The sequence below is a fragment of the Vigna umbellata genome, chromosome 9, assembly GCF_029865625.1.
Source record: "Vigna umbellata cultivar VRB3 chromosome 9, Vumbellata_1.0, whole genome shotgun sequence".
In the NCBI taxonomy this organism is placed as follows: domain Eukaryota; kingdom Viridiplantae; phylum Streptophyta; class Magnoliopsida; order Fabales; family Fabaceae; genus Vigna; species Vigna umbellata.
The window spans coordinates 50,078,105-50,094,539 of NC_142173.1; the positions used below are offsets into that span (position 1 = coordinate 50,078,105).

Here is a 16,435-nt window from a genome sequence, read left to right on the forward strand (position 1 = left end):
TGAGATGAATAATGAGGAGGTGTTGGTTGGTTAGAAGAAGTGGAAGAGGAAGAAAGGATATAATTGGAAGAAGCATAGAGAAGAGAATAATAAAATGGGAGATTTGGTGAGAATCGCAAACTCCACTTTCCCCTTCTCTCATACCACTCTCTCACTTCTTATCATTATTCTTTTCATTCCCATTTTCTCAACGCACACCACCATCACCCTCACTTCTCTCTCTCCTCACTCTCTCTCTCCTCACTCTCTCTCTCCTCATTCTCTTTCTCCTCATTCTCGCTCTCACACTCACAAACAAAAGTAAATAAAATACAAAAGGTTAGTTACTCTTCTCTTCCTTCCAACACCAAGCCATGGAGGGTCTTCCACAAGGTTACCGTCCCAACGTTGGTGTCTGTCTCATCAACTCCGATGACCAGGTTTCTAACCCTGTTCTTTTCTTCATTTTTGTGTCTTTTTTTTTACGGAATATTAATGCATTCCGTGTGTTTGTTTTGGTTGTTAAAGTCTCTTCTTTAGGTGACCTCTACGGTCTCTAGATATCAGTGTCATGACCTTTGGTTATCTAGAAAACTTTTTTACAGAAAAAGAAGAAAATATTGTTTTTAAATTATGGGACACAGTGGTGTGTTTCTGATCTTAAATTTGTGTTATGTTCATGTGGGTTTCCTTTTTTTTTTTCTGTAGATTTCTATTAGCTGTTTAAAAGCTGGAACATGGAGTTAAACTTTTGCTTTTTCTTCAAAATGTTTTTTCTTTCTGATGTTTTTGAATTCACCGACCATAAAGTAGGACTTAAGTTGGATCAATATGTTAGAAAAACACTCCCTTGTTGCTCTGTTTTTATCTTTAAATTTTTTAAGGAGATTGTTTTCCAGATTTGAAAATATGGAGTTCTTCCTTGGATGAACTTAGATCCTTTGCTCTGTTCTGTTTTCATTCAAACCCTTTCCTTGGATGATGAACATTTTGAAAATGAGCTAGCGAACTGAGAGCTTGGATTTGATTTTTTTGTGGGTTTTTATTGTACCTTTTTGGGTTTGTTCAGGGTTTGTGTATGATTTTAGCTTGTTCACTGAGTTGGAGACGAACGTGTTTCGAAAGTAAAATACTTTGTTTCCTTTCCAACATAGTGTGCAGCAATTTTGTTAAGTGATGGTTGTTTGTGCAAACAAGGGAATTCATGTTTTAATTTTGTTTTTCAGATTTTTGTGGCTTCTAGGTTGAATGTCCCAGGAGCATGGCAAATGCCTCAGGTGAGCTTAGGTTATGAACTATTATATACACCTTTGCCTAACATTTTTTTTTTCCTTAACATGAATTCAAGTGATTTGTATAACTTGAAAAAAGATCTTTGATGTGAAGGCATTGTATAGTGCAGAACCTTGTTTATTTTGTATAGTATGGTGTAGTTTTTATTTTTCACATATATACTAGTCTGGTCATGCTGGCATTTTAGTAGATGAGTACTTTTGCAAGCAATCATTACTGTTACCTTAGTGGTGAGAGCTTGCTAGTGCTTTTCATTAACATCCCTGTCTCTCTCCTGTTGATGTTGACAACATAGTAATGTTTACAATGCCAATGACACTGTTGAGTCACATTCGCATATATCTTTACCATAAGGAATCTTTCTATATGTGCTGCCATATTGCTTACATAAAAAAAGTACTTAAATGCATTGTTATTACCACTCACCATTCATTTTTCGATATACAAAAATCTCCTTATGTATCTAGGTTTATCTTGGCTAAACAGTATACTGAACAATCTTGCTGCGAGAAAGAATTTATACTATTACTGAAATTATATAATTTTGGAGGATAAAGTGGAGTAAAAGAAAAGGGTGACTCTTAATAGTTTTTCTGAATTTTTATATTAGTTTGATATGATGTCCTTTGACTTATTAATTCTATTTTCTGACTAATACTAATAATTATGCCATGTTCTACTGTATAAACCCAGCCCAATAAGGTTAAAATATTAATTGCTCTAATAATTTTACAGTTATAATGTATAGATGGTTTTGTCACCTTGAACCAGAATTCAAACTCAATGTAAGAGTGGATTTTTTGTTGAGTTTTTTTTAACCTTTGCAGGATTATTAAGGAAGGACCTTTCTACTGCTTGTAATCAATAAATTATTTTTTATCTCTTTATGGTATTAAAATTTTCAGACATAATTGACTGTCTCTGTGGTTCTTAGGGGGGAATTGAAGAAGGTGAGGAGCCCAAATCTGCTGCCATTAGGGAACTTCGAGAAGAAACTGGCATAGTATCTGCTGAAATCATTGCTGAGGTGTGGGCAAAACCTTTTCTCATTTGGATTTAGCTTTTTCTGCAAAAGCAGCAATTCTTTTCCTTATATATAACCTAAGCTTTGTGTATAGATCAGTGATATCTTACAACATTCAATTAATCGAGTTTAATGCAGTTTTACCATTCTGTAATACAACAAACAAAAGCAATGTCTGTAAGCATTAAACAATTCAATTTAAACACCCATCATTTGATAACTGGGTGGATTTAATCTTTTCATACAATTGACCTAGCTTGTGCATTGCAGGTTCAGAAATGGTTGACATATGACTTCCCTCCTGCTGTGAAGGCTAAAGTCAATCGCCTTTGGGGAGGTGAATGGCATGGACAGGCACAAAAGTGGTGTGTATTTTATTTTACTTATTTCATGTGATTAGTTCAGTGCTAACTTCAGAAAAAATTACCTGTGTCTAAAACTTTGGTAGCATATCTCTATACTGAAAAAATTTACCACTGGAATTAAGTCAGTTTGGTCCATAACACTGGTTAAGACATTTGGAATAGAGTTTATGAACACATGAAACATTATGCAAGGTGCTAAAATATTAGCTTGGAAGTATAGAAAGCAAGATGGACGGATGGATGTTGGTCTACTTGACTTTGTAAAATAAAATGAAAAAGGCAGTTATATAATGTAAAATCTGAATTCAATATGTGGAAGTTTAAAACTCAATATTTTCTTTTCCTTTTAGCTGAAGAAGATGTAAGCAACTGGAAAAGGGAACAAACTTCAACAATCAACATAATGAAAACTGAAAAGGCAAAAGTGAAAATCCTGAGTGTGAGTGAGAGAGACCTGTATTATTAGTATATGGATATTACATTGGAATCCTTTTTGTATTCAAATGTGGTGTTTGTGTTTTGTGCATCTTTGATCTGGAGTTTCAAGTTTAGTGTCCTTTTAATGTGTACTTCAATGTAAATATGAATAATAATCCACTTTTCCCAAAAGGTTTTTTAAAATATGCATAACTAACAAATGGATAGTGGTCCAAACTTACTTCTCAGCGGTGAGAATGAGAATTGTAATAATCACCAGTTATATGATCGTACTGTCAGAATAACCAGTACTTTCTATTGGTTCTTCAGTTGAGTGTTTCAATGTGTATATCCTATCAAAACTATGCTTTTTCTGACATTGGTTACGAACATTTGATAGGTTTCTTATGAGATTAACAAAAGATGATAGTGAGGTCAACTTGTCCAATGGGGAAGCAGAACCTGAATTTGCCGAGTGGAAATGGGCAGACCCTGAAGAAGTTATTGAGCAGGTTAGTTAGGAAAAGTGAAATTTGAAATAGGTATAATTTTATTTATTGGAAAAACTAATTACTGATTACTGATTCCAGGCAGTCGACTACAAGAGACCAACCTACGAAGAGGTTATAAGAACCTTCAAGCCTTACTTGCAAGGGAGTGCAATATCTGGAAAATGTAAATCAACAAAGTGGTGAATGTTATGAGTGTGCATTGTAGTTCAATCCATTTTCTTGTCTAATTTCACTGAGTTTCGGTAGCACTCAGCTATTTGTAAAGGGGGACGATAGTTAGAACTTTCTATTAGGTACTTACCTTCTTGTAATAATAAGCTATGAGCAAATGCTTCTATTTTAAACCTTGCTGCAAGGAGGATTGTGAATGTGTATAGAAGAATTGTTCAATAAAGTAGGAAGTATCGTGCGGCAGAATAGTATCATGAGTGGTTTTATGAGACACTGCGAAATAGTTTCTACCTTCTACGATAATTTTTCCATTAAATAATGTAAGATTTGGTTATGGCAAAAACTTGTACTGGTTAGGTTAGTTTTGGTGTTTAGATTGATTTCATGTTCCGCTTTAGGTGTAGGATACTGGTTTTGGTAGTCTGGTTCAAATTTGATTTCAGCACTCAAACAGGTGAGTGTAGTGTCTATATTTTAGATGTTAAGGAGAGTTTTTCTGCTTTAACATTTTTGGATTTTGGATCTTCTCTCCAAATCAATCTAATTACAAAAAGGTCAACTGGGTAGTTCATTCAGGAAGAAAGCCAACGAGTTATGGTAAAACCAACTGCACCAAAACTGTTGTGGTCAAGCCGATTGTATCTAACTTCATAAGCTTAAGGGAGTCCTATCATTCTTAAAAAGAGTGAAAAACACATTGCACTTGTTGGTTCCATAGCAAGCCAACGAGTTAGTATCACAATCTTTTGAACTTTTAAGCTTTCAAATCCTGAACCCTATAATGCCTTTGGATTTTATAGCGGGCTACCAAGTACTTTATAGTAAAAATATGGTCTACCAAATTTGCAGGTTAAAGTAGATAATGTTCTGAATTTAGAATGAACCAATTGGATCCTTTGCATCCGACATGTGATGGAATCAATTATGGCAATTTTCTTCACACTTCCATACTTGAGTCCATATTCTACTTGAGTGCAAAGCATTCAGAATACACTATGTTGGTACTTTAAAAATCTTTTAAATATATTTTAAAACATTAAAATTGGTGCCCATCAATGTATTTTGAAGGTACAACAGAAAAAATTCAACAAAGAATCTAAATTCTACTTTCTTTTGCGCATTCCCCTCGGTTGGTGAAATTTCGACTTAAAGGAAATTAGCCGAATCTACCCCTTTCTATGTGCCTAAGAAAAACACTAATTAGGACTATGATTAGCTATAAGTGCATAATATGAAACAAGGTTAAAGCGAAATTGACCTTTGTTAATGCCTCACCAGTGAAAAGCCCACCAACCATCCCTCTAAATAGAAGAACAAGTGAGGGTAAAAGGTTTATTTTAAAAAGATCATTTATATTAATATTTTATTGTGTAATTTCTTTTGAATTATATTTTAAAAACATTTTTTTTATCAAACTTTTATATTTAAATAATTGTTCTTAAATAATTTTATTTAAAATTATAAAATAGAAGTAAAAAATAATCATGACCATATAAAAATCTGCGGGAAATTTTAATTGCAGATAATTACCACCCCTACTGGCTGGTTGCCATCCTCTACCCTATATTCTGCATACTAAAACTAAATTTAATTAACCCCCCAAAAAAAAGTTATCAACTAAAGTTATACGTTATGATGCACAAACTGAATAGTGAGCTCTGCTTCACGTGATGTCTGCCTCACAGTAAAGCACGTTTGAAGAATGAATAGTAGGAAAGTTTTCACGTGTATCGGAAGACGAAAAGTGACCCACACCAAAGAAGAATTTGTCAAATGCCAACAGAAAAATTCCACGTTTCTATTCCTTTGAAATTTTCCAAAAGTCAGTGTAGTAGGTAGGGGCTTAAATTCTTGTAATCCCAAGAAGCAACAGCTTAAAAGTTAATTTCCCGTCTCTCAGCACAAAACTTTCCCATGAATGTTTGGACCGAAAGAAGGGCAAGCCACACTCCAGTATCAGCCCCTTCCTCAACAGTGTTATTCCCTGCATAACCTGTAAGAGCTGTTTTCACCCAACCTGGGCAGTAGCAGTTAATATAAATCTTTTGACCTTCTGGTCTCTCAGAAAGCTTCCTTGCCATAAGCCTTGTATAGGCATTAACAGCAAGTTTGGACACTGAGTAATCAGTATACACTTGAGGCCACCCACTTGTAGTCCATGTTCCATCCTCAACTTGTTGTAGAAAAGTAGCTACAGTCCTGTCAATGAGCTCATCTGTTAGGGATTCCACATCACTCAGTTCCTCCCTTAAGGCTACATTACTGATTCTCTGTCACACAAACAAAAAGTTATCAAATTTATATCTAGCAGTAGTCATACAGGGCGTTTTGGTCCAATACAACTTCAGAGATAAAAAGAGAAATACTTTACCATAAACTGTGTTTTTAAATAAGTTGTTTACAAATACATCACTACAGATTACAACAGGGATTCCAGCAATTCAAAGAATTTTTCATTTTATTACGGAATGATGTATGGGTCTGATCACAGGAATTTTTATCCAAGACATGCAATTCACACTTCACCTACTGTAACCAACAACTTAAACAACAATTAAGCAATTTATGTCAGCAAGCAATCTTGTCAGTATTCCCGAAGGAAAATATTCTGCATTTTGTATTTCAGAACATGAACATTTATGAGTGAAAATTATGGGAAGTTTTTAACCAAAAGAAGAAGACACGAGAGTATTCGAAAGGGAAAGAATCAAAAGATCAATAAATCCTATTTTAGCAAACAGTATAAATAAAGAGCTTCACTTACATTCCGTCTTCCATTTAGTCGACCAAGACGTGAGCTTACATTTACAATGCGAGCACCGACAAGGGATGGCTTCATCAATGGAAGAGTAGCTTCAATCATGTTCTTGATGCCGTAATAATTTGTTTCAATAACCTTATGAGCATTTTCAACTGAGTTATCAGACCCAAGATTAAAATTAACACCAGCGTTGTTTACCTACAGGTCAATGATATTGTTTAGAAGCATAAATAAGAATGAGTTAAACCACATTCCGCGTGTAAAAATTTAACCATCTTATTGTGTTTAGTTCCATGTTTTGCATATTTAGATCCACAACAAACAAAATCTGACACAAAAATAATTTGATAATATAACAGTAAAGAGAAGTGCATGAAGTTATCATCAAAAGAGATGCAATGGAACTATAAGGTAGGTCTAGTGGTAAAAGTTGGAAAGGAGGGTGGGAGGGTTATGCATTCAACTCCCCACTAACATTTGGGAGATATAAGGTTGATTTGAAGGATTTGGAAGAGAGGGTGGGAGAGGTTGTGATCAACTCTCTCCACTAACAAAAACTAACAATTAACATTTGTAGATCAAAAAAATCAAAAGAGGTGCAACAGATGGATAGATCCCAACAAAACATGCTAATTTAGTTAAAATCAGACCTACTATATTGGAAGCACATGCTAGAAACTGACCAGAATATCTAAACCACCATAATTTTCCCGCAACCACTCCACAAATTGGTTGATGGATGAATGATCCACTACGTCAAGTTGATGATAAACCACACAAAGGCCGCCTTCTTCCAAAGATTTAATCGATTCAACACCAGCACTAGAGTCTCTTGAGGTCAGTATAACAGTCAATCCATGAACGGCAAGTTGTCTACAAATCTCAAACCCAATTCCTCTATTTCCACCAGTTACAACTGCAACGGTTTCCTTGGACCACCACCTATGAACCCTCAAGTCAACAACAATTAGAACAAGCTACGGAGATCAGAAGAATATCTGTAATTCCATAAACTACGGAAGTTTAAATGCTGAAACAACAATTTGTCGGGAAAAACACATGCTGAGGGTTAAATACTAGCCAAGTGGCAATACTCTCTGACTAGGTTCGTTTATCTAACATTTGGACCTGCACTTGAAGCTCAACACCAGTTTTTCTCCTCACTGGCCTGAAGGTGCATGAAAAATGAAGATATGGATGAAGGGGTCAGTTCAAAGGTCATCTAGACATGGCATGCACCAAAACATTGAAAAAAAAAATCAACTTTTGTATTCGTAACTATTGCCCAGGAACACTATCAACACATTTTTTCTAACACCGATTTTATTAATCAGTGAAATACACTAATTAGTGCATGTTCAGCTCCCATTTAGTGGGATTGACTAGTTATACCACCAAAAAATAAAGAGCAGAGTAAATTACATAAACCACATTAGAGTAGAGATTTCCTGAAATTATACAAACTATCTTTTCTTTTTTTTCTGTAAGAGCAACAAATTTCCTTATAGAGCTCAGTGTAACATTTTTCAAAACTAACAACAAAACTGGTTGTTTTTGCAGAGATTAAGTCAGCTAGTAGCGTAAGTCAGCTGGCGTTGCTACTAAATTTGTGGGCTTCAAAATCGAAAACAAAAAAAGAGAAAGGGAATTGCAAAATAATAAACTAAAAAATGAAAAACAAGGAAAAAGAAAAGGAAAAATTAACCTTTGATTATCAGAATAGGGAACGGTCATCTGAAAGCGTATCTCTTGCAATCGCTTTTCTCTTCGTTCCTTAGCTTTTTCTTTGTTCCCCATTTCTCTCTCTCTCTCTCTCTCTCTCTCTGGGGCTATTGCGACTATTCAGTAGCTGTCTCCAATTCGAACTTCGTCAGGTGGTGGAGCATGAAGGGAGAATGAAGATAGTTTGATTTAGAATTTGCTTGAATTAATTAATTTTGTTTAATTACTGCGTGGTTTGGTTCTTTTAGTTACAATATATATCTTTTAATTTCTATGAATACTTTATTATAGGTATACTTGGACTATTTTTTTAATTAAATTCGAAGTTTCTTTTTCATGAAATGTATTTTATTAAATGATTCACATATTATTGATATTAAACGTTATGTTCGACAAAAATAATACCAATTATATTTATAGCACGATATGTTAGCTTTGTCTTCTAAAAAATTTGTGAAAATGTTAAAATCATTATTTTAAATATAAGAATTAAATAAATAAATTGTATTATTATGCACAAGTTAATAATTAAAGCTAATTAATTTTAAGATAATAAATAGTAAATATTTAACTTTATAATGAAAATGTTTTTATACTATTAATTTTATAGAAAAATACTACTACTAACTAGTTATAAATATTTTTAAATATATCTTGTAAACTAATTTCTAAAGAAGTTTTAAAAAGTCAATTTAAGGTTTTGTTGTGTAACTTAAAAAAAAGGTAACTTTATTCGGTAACAATGTTGGGAGTTTTGGTTGAATTGTTTTGAATATATATTTTTGTTTTTTAACCTAAATTTAAATTTTTGATTTGTGTTTACATATTGTAAATTCATAGTATTATTGTTAACATGATCACGTATGAAGTGATGTTTGATCTCAATCTACTTTGTGCGTGAATGCAATATAGAATTTTTAGATAAACTAATTAAAACATTATTACCACAGTAAGTAAGAATTTTACCTTCAAAATAGTTGTAATCTTCTAGCTGATTCTTGATCCAAAAGTTGTAAGCAGTAGTGGACGACTAATATGTATTCAACTTTCTGTTGTTGATAATGCAATCATATTCTATTTCTTGCTCAGCCACAATACTAGGTTTCTTCCAATGAAGTGGCAGCCTCCATTTGTATTTTTACACTCAACTTTATCTCCAACATAATCGATATCGCAGTAGCCTTCCAGCTTAAAACTCTCGCTTCCCTTATAGCATAGCTTGATGACATCTTCACTAAGTCATTAGTTGAAGATAAACTTTATCGTATAATCACCCTTATTGGTATAAGAATTGTTGAATGAATTTGATTCAACATATGTTAATGTGTTCATATAACGTCTAGAGAGTCAAACGTCTAGGACGTGCAATATGTATGACGTCATATATTGCATCGTCTAAGACAAATCATCTACAAGACATTTGCATACATGCATTAGGTAGTGTCTAAATACTAAGTCCATCTCTAGAAGTTGTCTAGGATTTCCAAGCCTCAATCGTTCTCTTTCTAATCTATCTAATATCTTTCGCTTCTCAATCAAGCTATTATTCCTAACACCAATTCTGTAACGCGCCAAATCTCGAGATGTTACTGGTTTACAAAAACTTTTGAAAACTTAGCTCTCATACCATTACGGAATACAAATAACATTAAATAATAAAAATAATAATTATAATTCTAGAAAACATCTAAATACCAATTACCAAACAATAATATTCAAGTCTTACATTATTCCCTAATTACCTCATTTTCCAAGGGTCATATGTTCTTGGATTTATCTTTTAAGATGCCATGACACTTTATCCACTTTATTTTCACACCTCAATGAGCTCAACTTAGATGCAGGTGCACTAACGCACCTCAAAATATCCAAAGAACATTTATACAATTAAAAAATCATTTTTAACATGTTTTTGTATCTCATGCTAAATAAACCCAATTTTAACAAATCCTAGTTAAAATACAAATATTAATTAAGAATCCAATATTAAAAACTAAATAAGGGTATAAATGTACACTCATCAACAACATTTCTTCATTTTAAAAAAATTTGAAACTCAATTAAATACAAGATATTATTACGTGATATTAACACTAACACGTGATATTAATACCTAGATTTCTTTTTATCAAAGGTATGACCATAATATAATAAGTAACAAAAATTTTTAATTAGAAACAAAATATTAAAAATATTATTAACCGTCGTGACATATAAAAAACAATATAATATAATAGGAAAAAAAACTCAATTGAATTATTTAAAAAAAAAATTGAAACTTAAATAAAAATTTTATCAAATTAAATAGATACCAAGTAGTTTGTTTCATGTTATTTTATCGTGTTTAATGTTTATTTTTCCAATAATTTATCTCCAGTGAAAAAATTCTAAAGGACTCATTATTTGTACCTAAGTATGTCGTACATATCTTAATGTAATCCGCACCATTACTCTGGAAACCTGGATAACTACAATTATCCAAAAATTTGACATATATTACTTGAATCTAATTTTAAAGTGACAAATCTATTTTATTATTTCAACCCCACATTATTTGAAACTAATTTTGAATTCGGGAATTTACTTATAACACCCTCTTTTTTAAATTACTCTAATTTATTTCCTGTTAATATTATATACCTGTTGCTTGTCAAACCATCTTTGGCACAATTTATTAGGTGTAATTGCTTTTTTTAAGATTTATAATTTTTTATTGCAACTATTTTCTTACATTATAATTTTGTTATTATTTAAATTTAAATTAAATCGGTAAGTCAAAATGAAGTCCTTAAATATTGAATCATATTTGAAATGTATACAGATAAAACACCGTGTTTTTAACATATATCTATAATGGATAATGATAAAGTATGATTTTATGATTTTTTTATATTAGTGTTTTATGATTATTATTATTGACTGTGTGGAATAATTTTGAACCAATTACATAATAATATTTAGATGTTAAAATATTATTAAAAAATATTATCAAAGTATCATTATCTATTTACACATTATCTGCGAAGAAAGTCCACAATATTTCAAATTAATAACATGAGTAAAAGAGAATTAAATGGAATTTTAATTTATTTTCAATAATAATAACAAAATATAATATAAAATTAAGTTAAATCAAATCTCAATTATAATAGATTAATACACATTCTTCTGCTCTGTATTTTTATTTTCATTCTCTTAACGCTGTTTTGATCCCTACCCTCCAGCTGCATGGCTTCCAAGACCCGCACAGTTGAAGAAATCTTCAAGGATTTTAGAGCCCGAAGAAACGCTATTATTCGCGCACTCACTCACGGTACTACTCTTCTCTTTCCAATGCCGCTTTCTTTTTCTTTTTCTTTTTTTTCGTTCTCTCTTTTCTTTTTTCACCCTTGCCTTTTTTCTTTTCTTAGACGTTGATGAATTTTACGGACTCTGTGATCCAGGTAAAGGGTATTTTCTGATCCTTTCGCCTTTAATTTTGTACTCTGGTTTCTGTTACCTCAAAAAAGAAAATTGGATATTGTATTTGTTTGTTTTTGTTTTTTTGTTGGTATTTCGTTATGTTTTGCGAATTTGTTGAAAAAACAAACTGTGGGGTGTGCGAATTGTTCTGCATGCTTGTTGGAGTGAACAAGGTAGAGTTTTTATGACACAGATTGAGAAAGAAACTAAATGGGTAGATAGTAATGGGGAAAAGGTGAGCTTTTGCATGGTTCATGTGCTGTTTAGTTAGCGTAAGAAAGTCAAATAATAGTACTGAGTTTGCTGTGTGGCATTTGGGTCTGGTAGCAGAGGGTAACATCCATGTTCATTTTTCTGGTTTTAATTTCAGTTAGATTGAGATTGTTAATATATGTGGTTTTGTAATTATTGAATAATGTGGTGTGTCCTTCCATTAACTTTGAAGTTTCCATTGTGTTTCCTTAAGGGAAGGATAACTTGTGCCTCTATGGACATCCAAACGGGGCCTGGGAGGTAGCTCTGCCATCGGAGGAAGTTCCACCGGAGCTCCCTGAGCCAGCTCTTGGAATCAATTTTGCCAGGGACGACCTGAGCCGCAAGGACTGGCTTTCTCTGGTTGCTGTGCATAGTGATTCATGGCTGCTTGCAGTGGCCTTTTACCTTGGAACTCGGCTTAACCACAATGAAAGGTATGATCTAACATTGAAGAGATGCATATGTAATAATCCCAGTTCACTGTGGCTATGTATTTTTATCAAAGACGTCCATTTGCACCTTGTTTAATGTAGAAGTTTTGGTTATAACTGGAGTTTTTGCCGGACGCTCATCTAAAACATTATGTTAAAGAGTCAAGAAATTGTGTATGTTTCAGACCATGGAGATTGCTTTCAGCCCTAGATTAATTTGGTTTTGTTTTGGGTTACTATTATATGGGAGTTCCTTATTTTGCTGTAATTCTTAACAAGGATTATGCTTGATGGTCTCTAGAAAAGATGTATAGGCAAAGTGGGCATTTAGATTGCATAAAAAACCTTAAATCAAATGCAACATCCCTATTATACTGACTAGATGCTATTTGGGTCTTTTGCCAATCCATCTTTTGTCATGCTTTCCATTTTCTGTGGCGTGGCAGGATCTTTGCTATTTTATGCGTCTTATCTTATTGACGGGTTGTGAATATGGATGACTCTGTTTTCAGTATCTAGGCTGTTGCTTGTACTCAGTTAAGTGAGAATTTCTTGTGTTTCAATTAAGTTTTTGTGTATTATTTTTGCTTAGTAACAATAACTATGGCTGCGGTTGTTAGTTATGCATTTCTTGAATCTTGAATACTTTTAATTATCGAGCATTCGCAAGTGTGCCACATAAATTAGATACGTTAACTCTTCTATCTTTGATATATTGGGTGCTTGGCAATGTTATTTGGGATACTGTAGCTGCTTTGCAAACTACTGTACTATTATAACACGGTTGGGATTATGGGATTATTGGATGGAGTGTTTATGACTAGGTTAAAACTTACAACCTACCTAGCCTATGCCATGGAACTATGGATGCACCTTGCAGCAATGTCCCTCCTAGCAATTGTGCATATAGGAATAAAACTCGTCGATTATAACTTGTGTAATAATCTCCCTCTAAACAATTGTCTTATTGGAAATTTAACTCATGACCTTTGCTCTGGTACCGATTGGTGGATCAAGTACTCACTACTAGGCAAAAAACTATAATTGATAGTCATGACACAACTCTTTTACCTAAAGGTATAGTAATCCAAGTGTCACAATTAGATTAGGACCTAGTCTACTTGGCCTACATTATGAGATAATTGATGTTCCTTCTAACAATCTCCTCTTCAGCAAGTGTCTTACTAGGAATTGAAATTTTTGATTGTAACTTAACTCATCTAGACTATTCTACAGTGTAATTGATATAATTTACAAAATCGTTTCCTAAATAATTTCTCCATTGGTAATCAAACTTGTGACTTTGGCTTTAATATTGTTAGATATATTATCTTTATCTTAACTTCATCTTTTATCTTTATTTAGTTTGTTATCATTTCTTATTTGTTGTTTAGACTTAGCTTATATTTCATCTATTATAAATAGAGTACCCTATGTGTATATTTAACACAAGGGAGATTAATCTCATACATAACTTTTACTATATTTAACATAGTATTAGAGTCATGGGTTAAAGCCTATCCTAGCAAGATTTGTGTTTGTTGGACATATCATTACACTCGCTATCGGGCCACTATCAGACCACCTATTAATGTCTAGTCCCATACACGATATGTATATACCTTGGTATGAGGGTAGTGTGTTGAAAGTCCCACATCGACTAGATAGGGCCAATTTGAAGTATATATGTCAACCTCACCTTATAAGCCAATTTTGTGGAGTTGAATTAAGCTTAAAGTTCACTTCTTAAAATGGTATCAGAGCCATGGGTTAGAGCTTATCTTAGTGAGATTGTGTTTGTTGAACATACCATTTCTCCGGTTATAGCTTATCTTAGTGAGATTTGTGTTTCGACATATTCTAGTGAGATTTGTGTTTGTGTTATATCCTAGTGAGATTTTAGCTTTAGCATCTTGGATTAGCAACTATAGGTTTTTCTTTAAACTAGAACATTCTACAATTGCCAATTGGAAAAGAAGTCGACATATAAGATTTGTGTTGGATTTCTTTATTGTAACATTTTTGCTTACTGTCTCCTGTAATTTGTCATATGGTTTATTGATGTTTTCCTGGACTTTTTATGGCAGAAAACGCCTATTTGGTTTGATCAATGCTCTTTCCACTGTTTTTCAAGTTGCTACTGGCAATAAACCAATTAAGGAGAAGCTGACAATGGATAGCGGAAGCAAATCTGATGTAAGCATCGATGTTAGTGATTTCCTTTCTTTTTTTTCTAGTGATTATTGTTTCTTTTGGCTGGTTAGGTATTGGTTCTGTAATGGTAAAGTTCCATAGTGATAATGAAAATAAGCATATGAATGTGATGAAAGGTTTTGTTTTGTTTTGACAAACAAAATCACAGGGAGCCATGATGAAAGGTGAGCCTATTAAAATATTTTGTGGAAGCTGTGGTGGAAAATACAATGGAGATGAACTTTGGATCGGGTGTGATATATGTGAGTGGTGGTACCATGGGAGGTGCGTTATGATTAACCCTGCAAAGGCTGACACCCTAAAGCGCTATAAATGTCCATCATGCAGCTTGAGGAGGAGCAGGTCAATGACTGAAGGCAATGAAATGGGAATAAGTGACCCAGGTGAATCTTGTTTCATGGCTGACAAGATCACAAGATAGTGCAATACAGTTACTTCACTTGTAGAGGTTCATTTAGTATATAGAAGATAGAGTATATGACAAATTTCAATCCGATATATGATGATATTTGCTTCAATTTACACATTGTAATTCTGTTTTATTTCAATGGTGTTTCACGAAGTAAAAGGCGGCCGTTTTCAACTTTTACCCCAGTACATTTTCTTCTAATCAAACTTTAGTTATGTTGCTTGACGAGGAATACTCAAAGATTAAGGGAATGGAGAATTTAGGGAAAACGAGAGAAAGTTGTAACGACAATGAGAAGAAAAAGTGAATACACTTCTTTTGTAAGTTAAAACTAAATTGGATATAATTCAGAAACGTAATTTTGGAGAAATTACTTGTTTCTTTATATGTAATAATGTGCATTGGACGCTACATGTTTATTCCAAGAAATTTGAATTGTATTTAAATTTACTTTTCATATATACCATTATAAAAGATGGTTTTATGATTACGACTTTTCGGCGGAGCAAATCAATTAAACTTAGATATATGATAAATTGGCTTTGCTTCATCTAAACTTTGGATAAAATAAAATAATTTAAAGAAACAAGGCTTAAGGGTAAGCAAGAATAAGTTGGAAAGTCTTCTTTTTTTCAATCTCTTAGTTTTAGTTTAAGTTGATGTTTCCTTCATGGATCTCTGTTTAGTTCCCAAAACGGATTCGATCATATGTTGTTTGGGTTTGTTGTCGTGTTGATTTTGTATGATGTCATGCTATTATTATGCTTGGTCGATTATCGAGTTGTGTGTGTTTGGTCGAGCCGTTTGTTATGATTGTTGAGTCGTAGGTGTTGTTGGTCGTGTTATTTTGTTTCTTTGTCGAGTTATGTGGTTGGTTGTGTGATGTTTGGACATAATTGTATTGTGTGTTGGTTGTTGTATCTGTGTGAGGTTAAGACATGATGTTGTGGGTTCGATTTGCCGTATCTAGTAAATGCGACAATGAATTTTTTGGCTATGCGATGCAGGAAATAGGTCCTCTTCGGTCGTGCGATGAGAGAAGAGGATGGTTCAAGTACCAATTTTTATGACCAGGTGGTATGGTAGGGTATGAGGGATAAACCATGAGTGTTTGTGGTAATGTATTTTTTATGTGACGTGAATGTGGTTGACTTTATGGATTGGGGATGAATATCTGAATAAGATGTTAAAAAAATCTGAACATGTCGAAAATTCTCATATTATTTTCCCACGCGTAACCTCATTCTACACAACACCAATAATATCAAACGATCAGCGAAAACCACAACCATAATATGTAAGGGTAAGTTAACAAAAAATAATACAAGATAATACACAATAACTGGTACTTGTATATTGACTTAATTATTATTTTCCACATGATTCTAATTATTTTCTCAATAATGAAATAAATTTTTAA

At 33.1% G+C, this 16,435-nt stretch overlaps 3 protein-coding genes across 3 annotated transcripts; 2 read left to right on the forward strand and 1 right to left on the reverse strand.

The window, feature by feature from the left end:
* The first annotated feature begins 125 nt into the window (after nt 1–125).
* Nucleotides 126–3,934, forward strand: LOC148193780 (nudix hydrolase 25-like). The gene is made up of 6 exons (XM_088098023.1): nt 126–419; nt 1,206–1,256; nt 2,207–2,299; nt 2,567–2,661; nt 3,479–3,590; nt 3,669–3,934. Exons 1-6 carry the CDS (start codon nt 354–356, stop codon nt 3,771–3,773), a joined length of 522 nt encoding a protein of 173 aa, XP_087954149.1. The 5' UTR covers nt 126–353; the 3' UTR covers nt 3,774–3,934.
* Nucleotides 3,935–5,229: 1,295 nt separating this feature from the next.
* Nucleotides 5,230–8,399, reverse strand: LOC148193781 (short-chain dehydrogenase/reductase 2-like). The gene is made up of 4 exons (XM_088098495.1): nt 8,228–8,399; nt 7,206–7,464; nt 6,526–6,720; nt 5,230–6,031 (listed from the first exon to the last, which is right to left on the reverse strand). The coding sequence occupies exons 1-4, from the start codon at nt 8,317–8,319 to the stop codon at nt 5,636–5,638; spliced, it is 942 nt and encodes a 313-aa protein (XP_087954621.1). The 5' UTR covers nt 8,320–8,399; the 3' UTR covers nt 5,230–5,635.
* Nucleotides 8,400–11,457: 3,058 nt separating this feature from the next.
* LOC148193782 (PHD finger protein ALFIN-LIKE 1-like) lies at nt 11,458–15,195 on the forward strand. The gene is made up of 5 exons (XM_088098496.1): nt 11,458–11,557; nt 11,655–11,687; nt 12,173–12,395; nt 14,480–14,588; nt 14,755–15,195. The coding sequence occupies exons 1-5, from the start codon at nt 11,473–11,475 to the stop codon at nt 15,025–15,027; spliced, it is 723 nt and encodes a 240-aa protein (XP_087954622.1). The 5' UTR covers nt 11,458–11,472; the 3' UTR covers nt 15,028–15,195.
* Nucleotides 15,196–16,435: the final 1,240 nt, after the last annotated feature.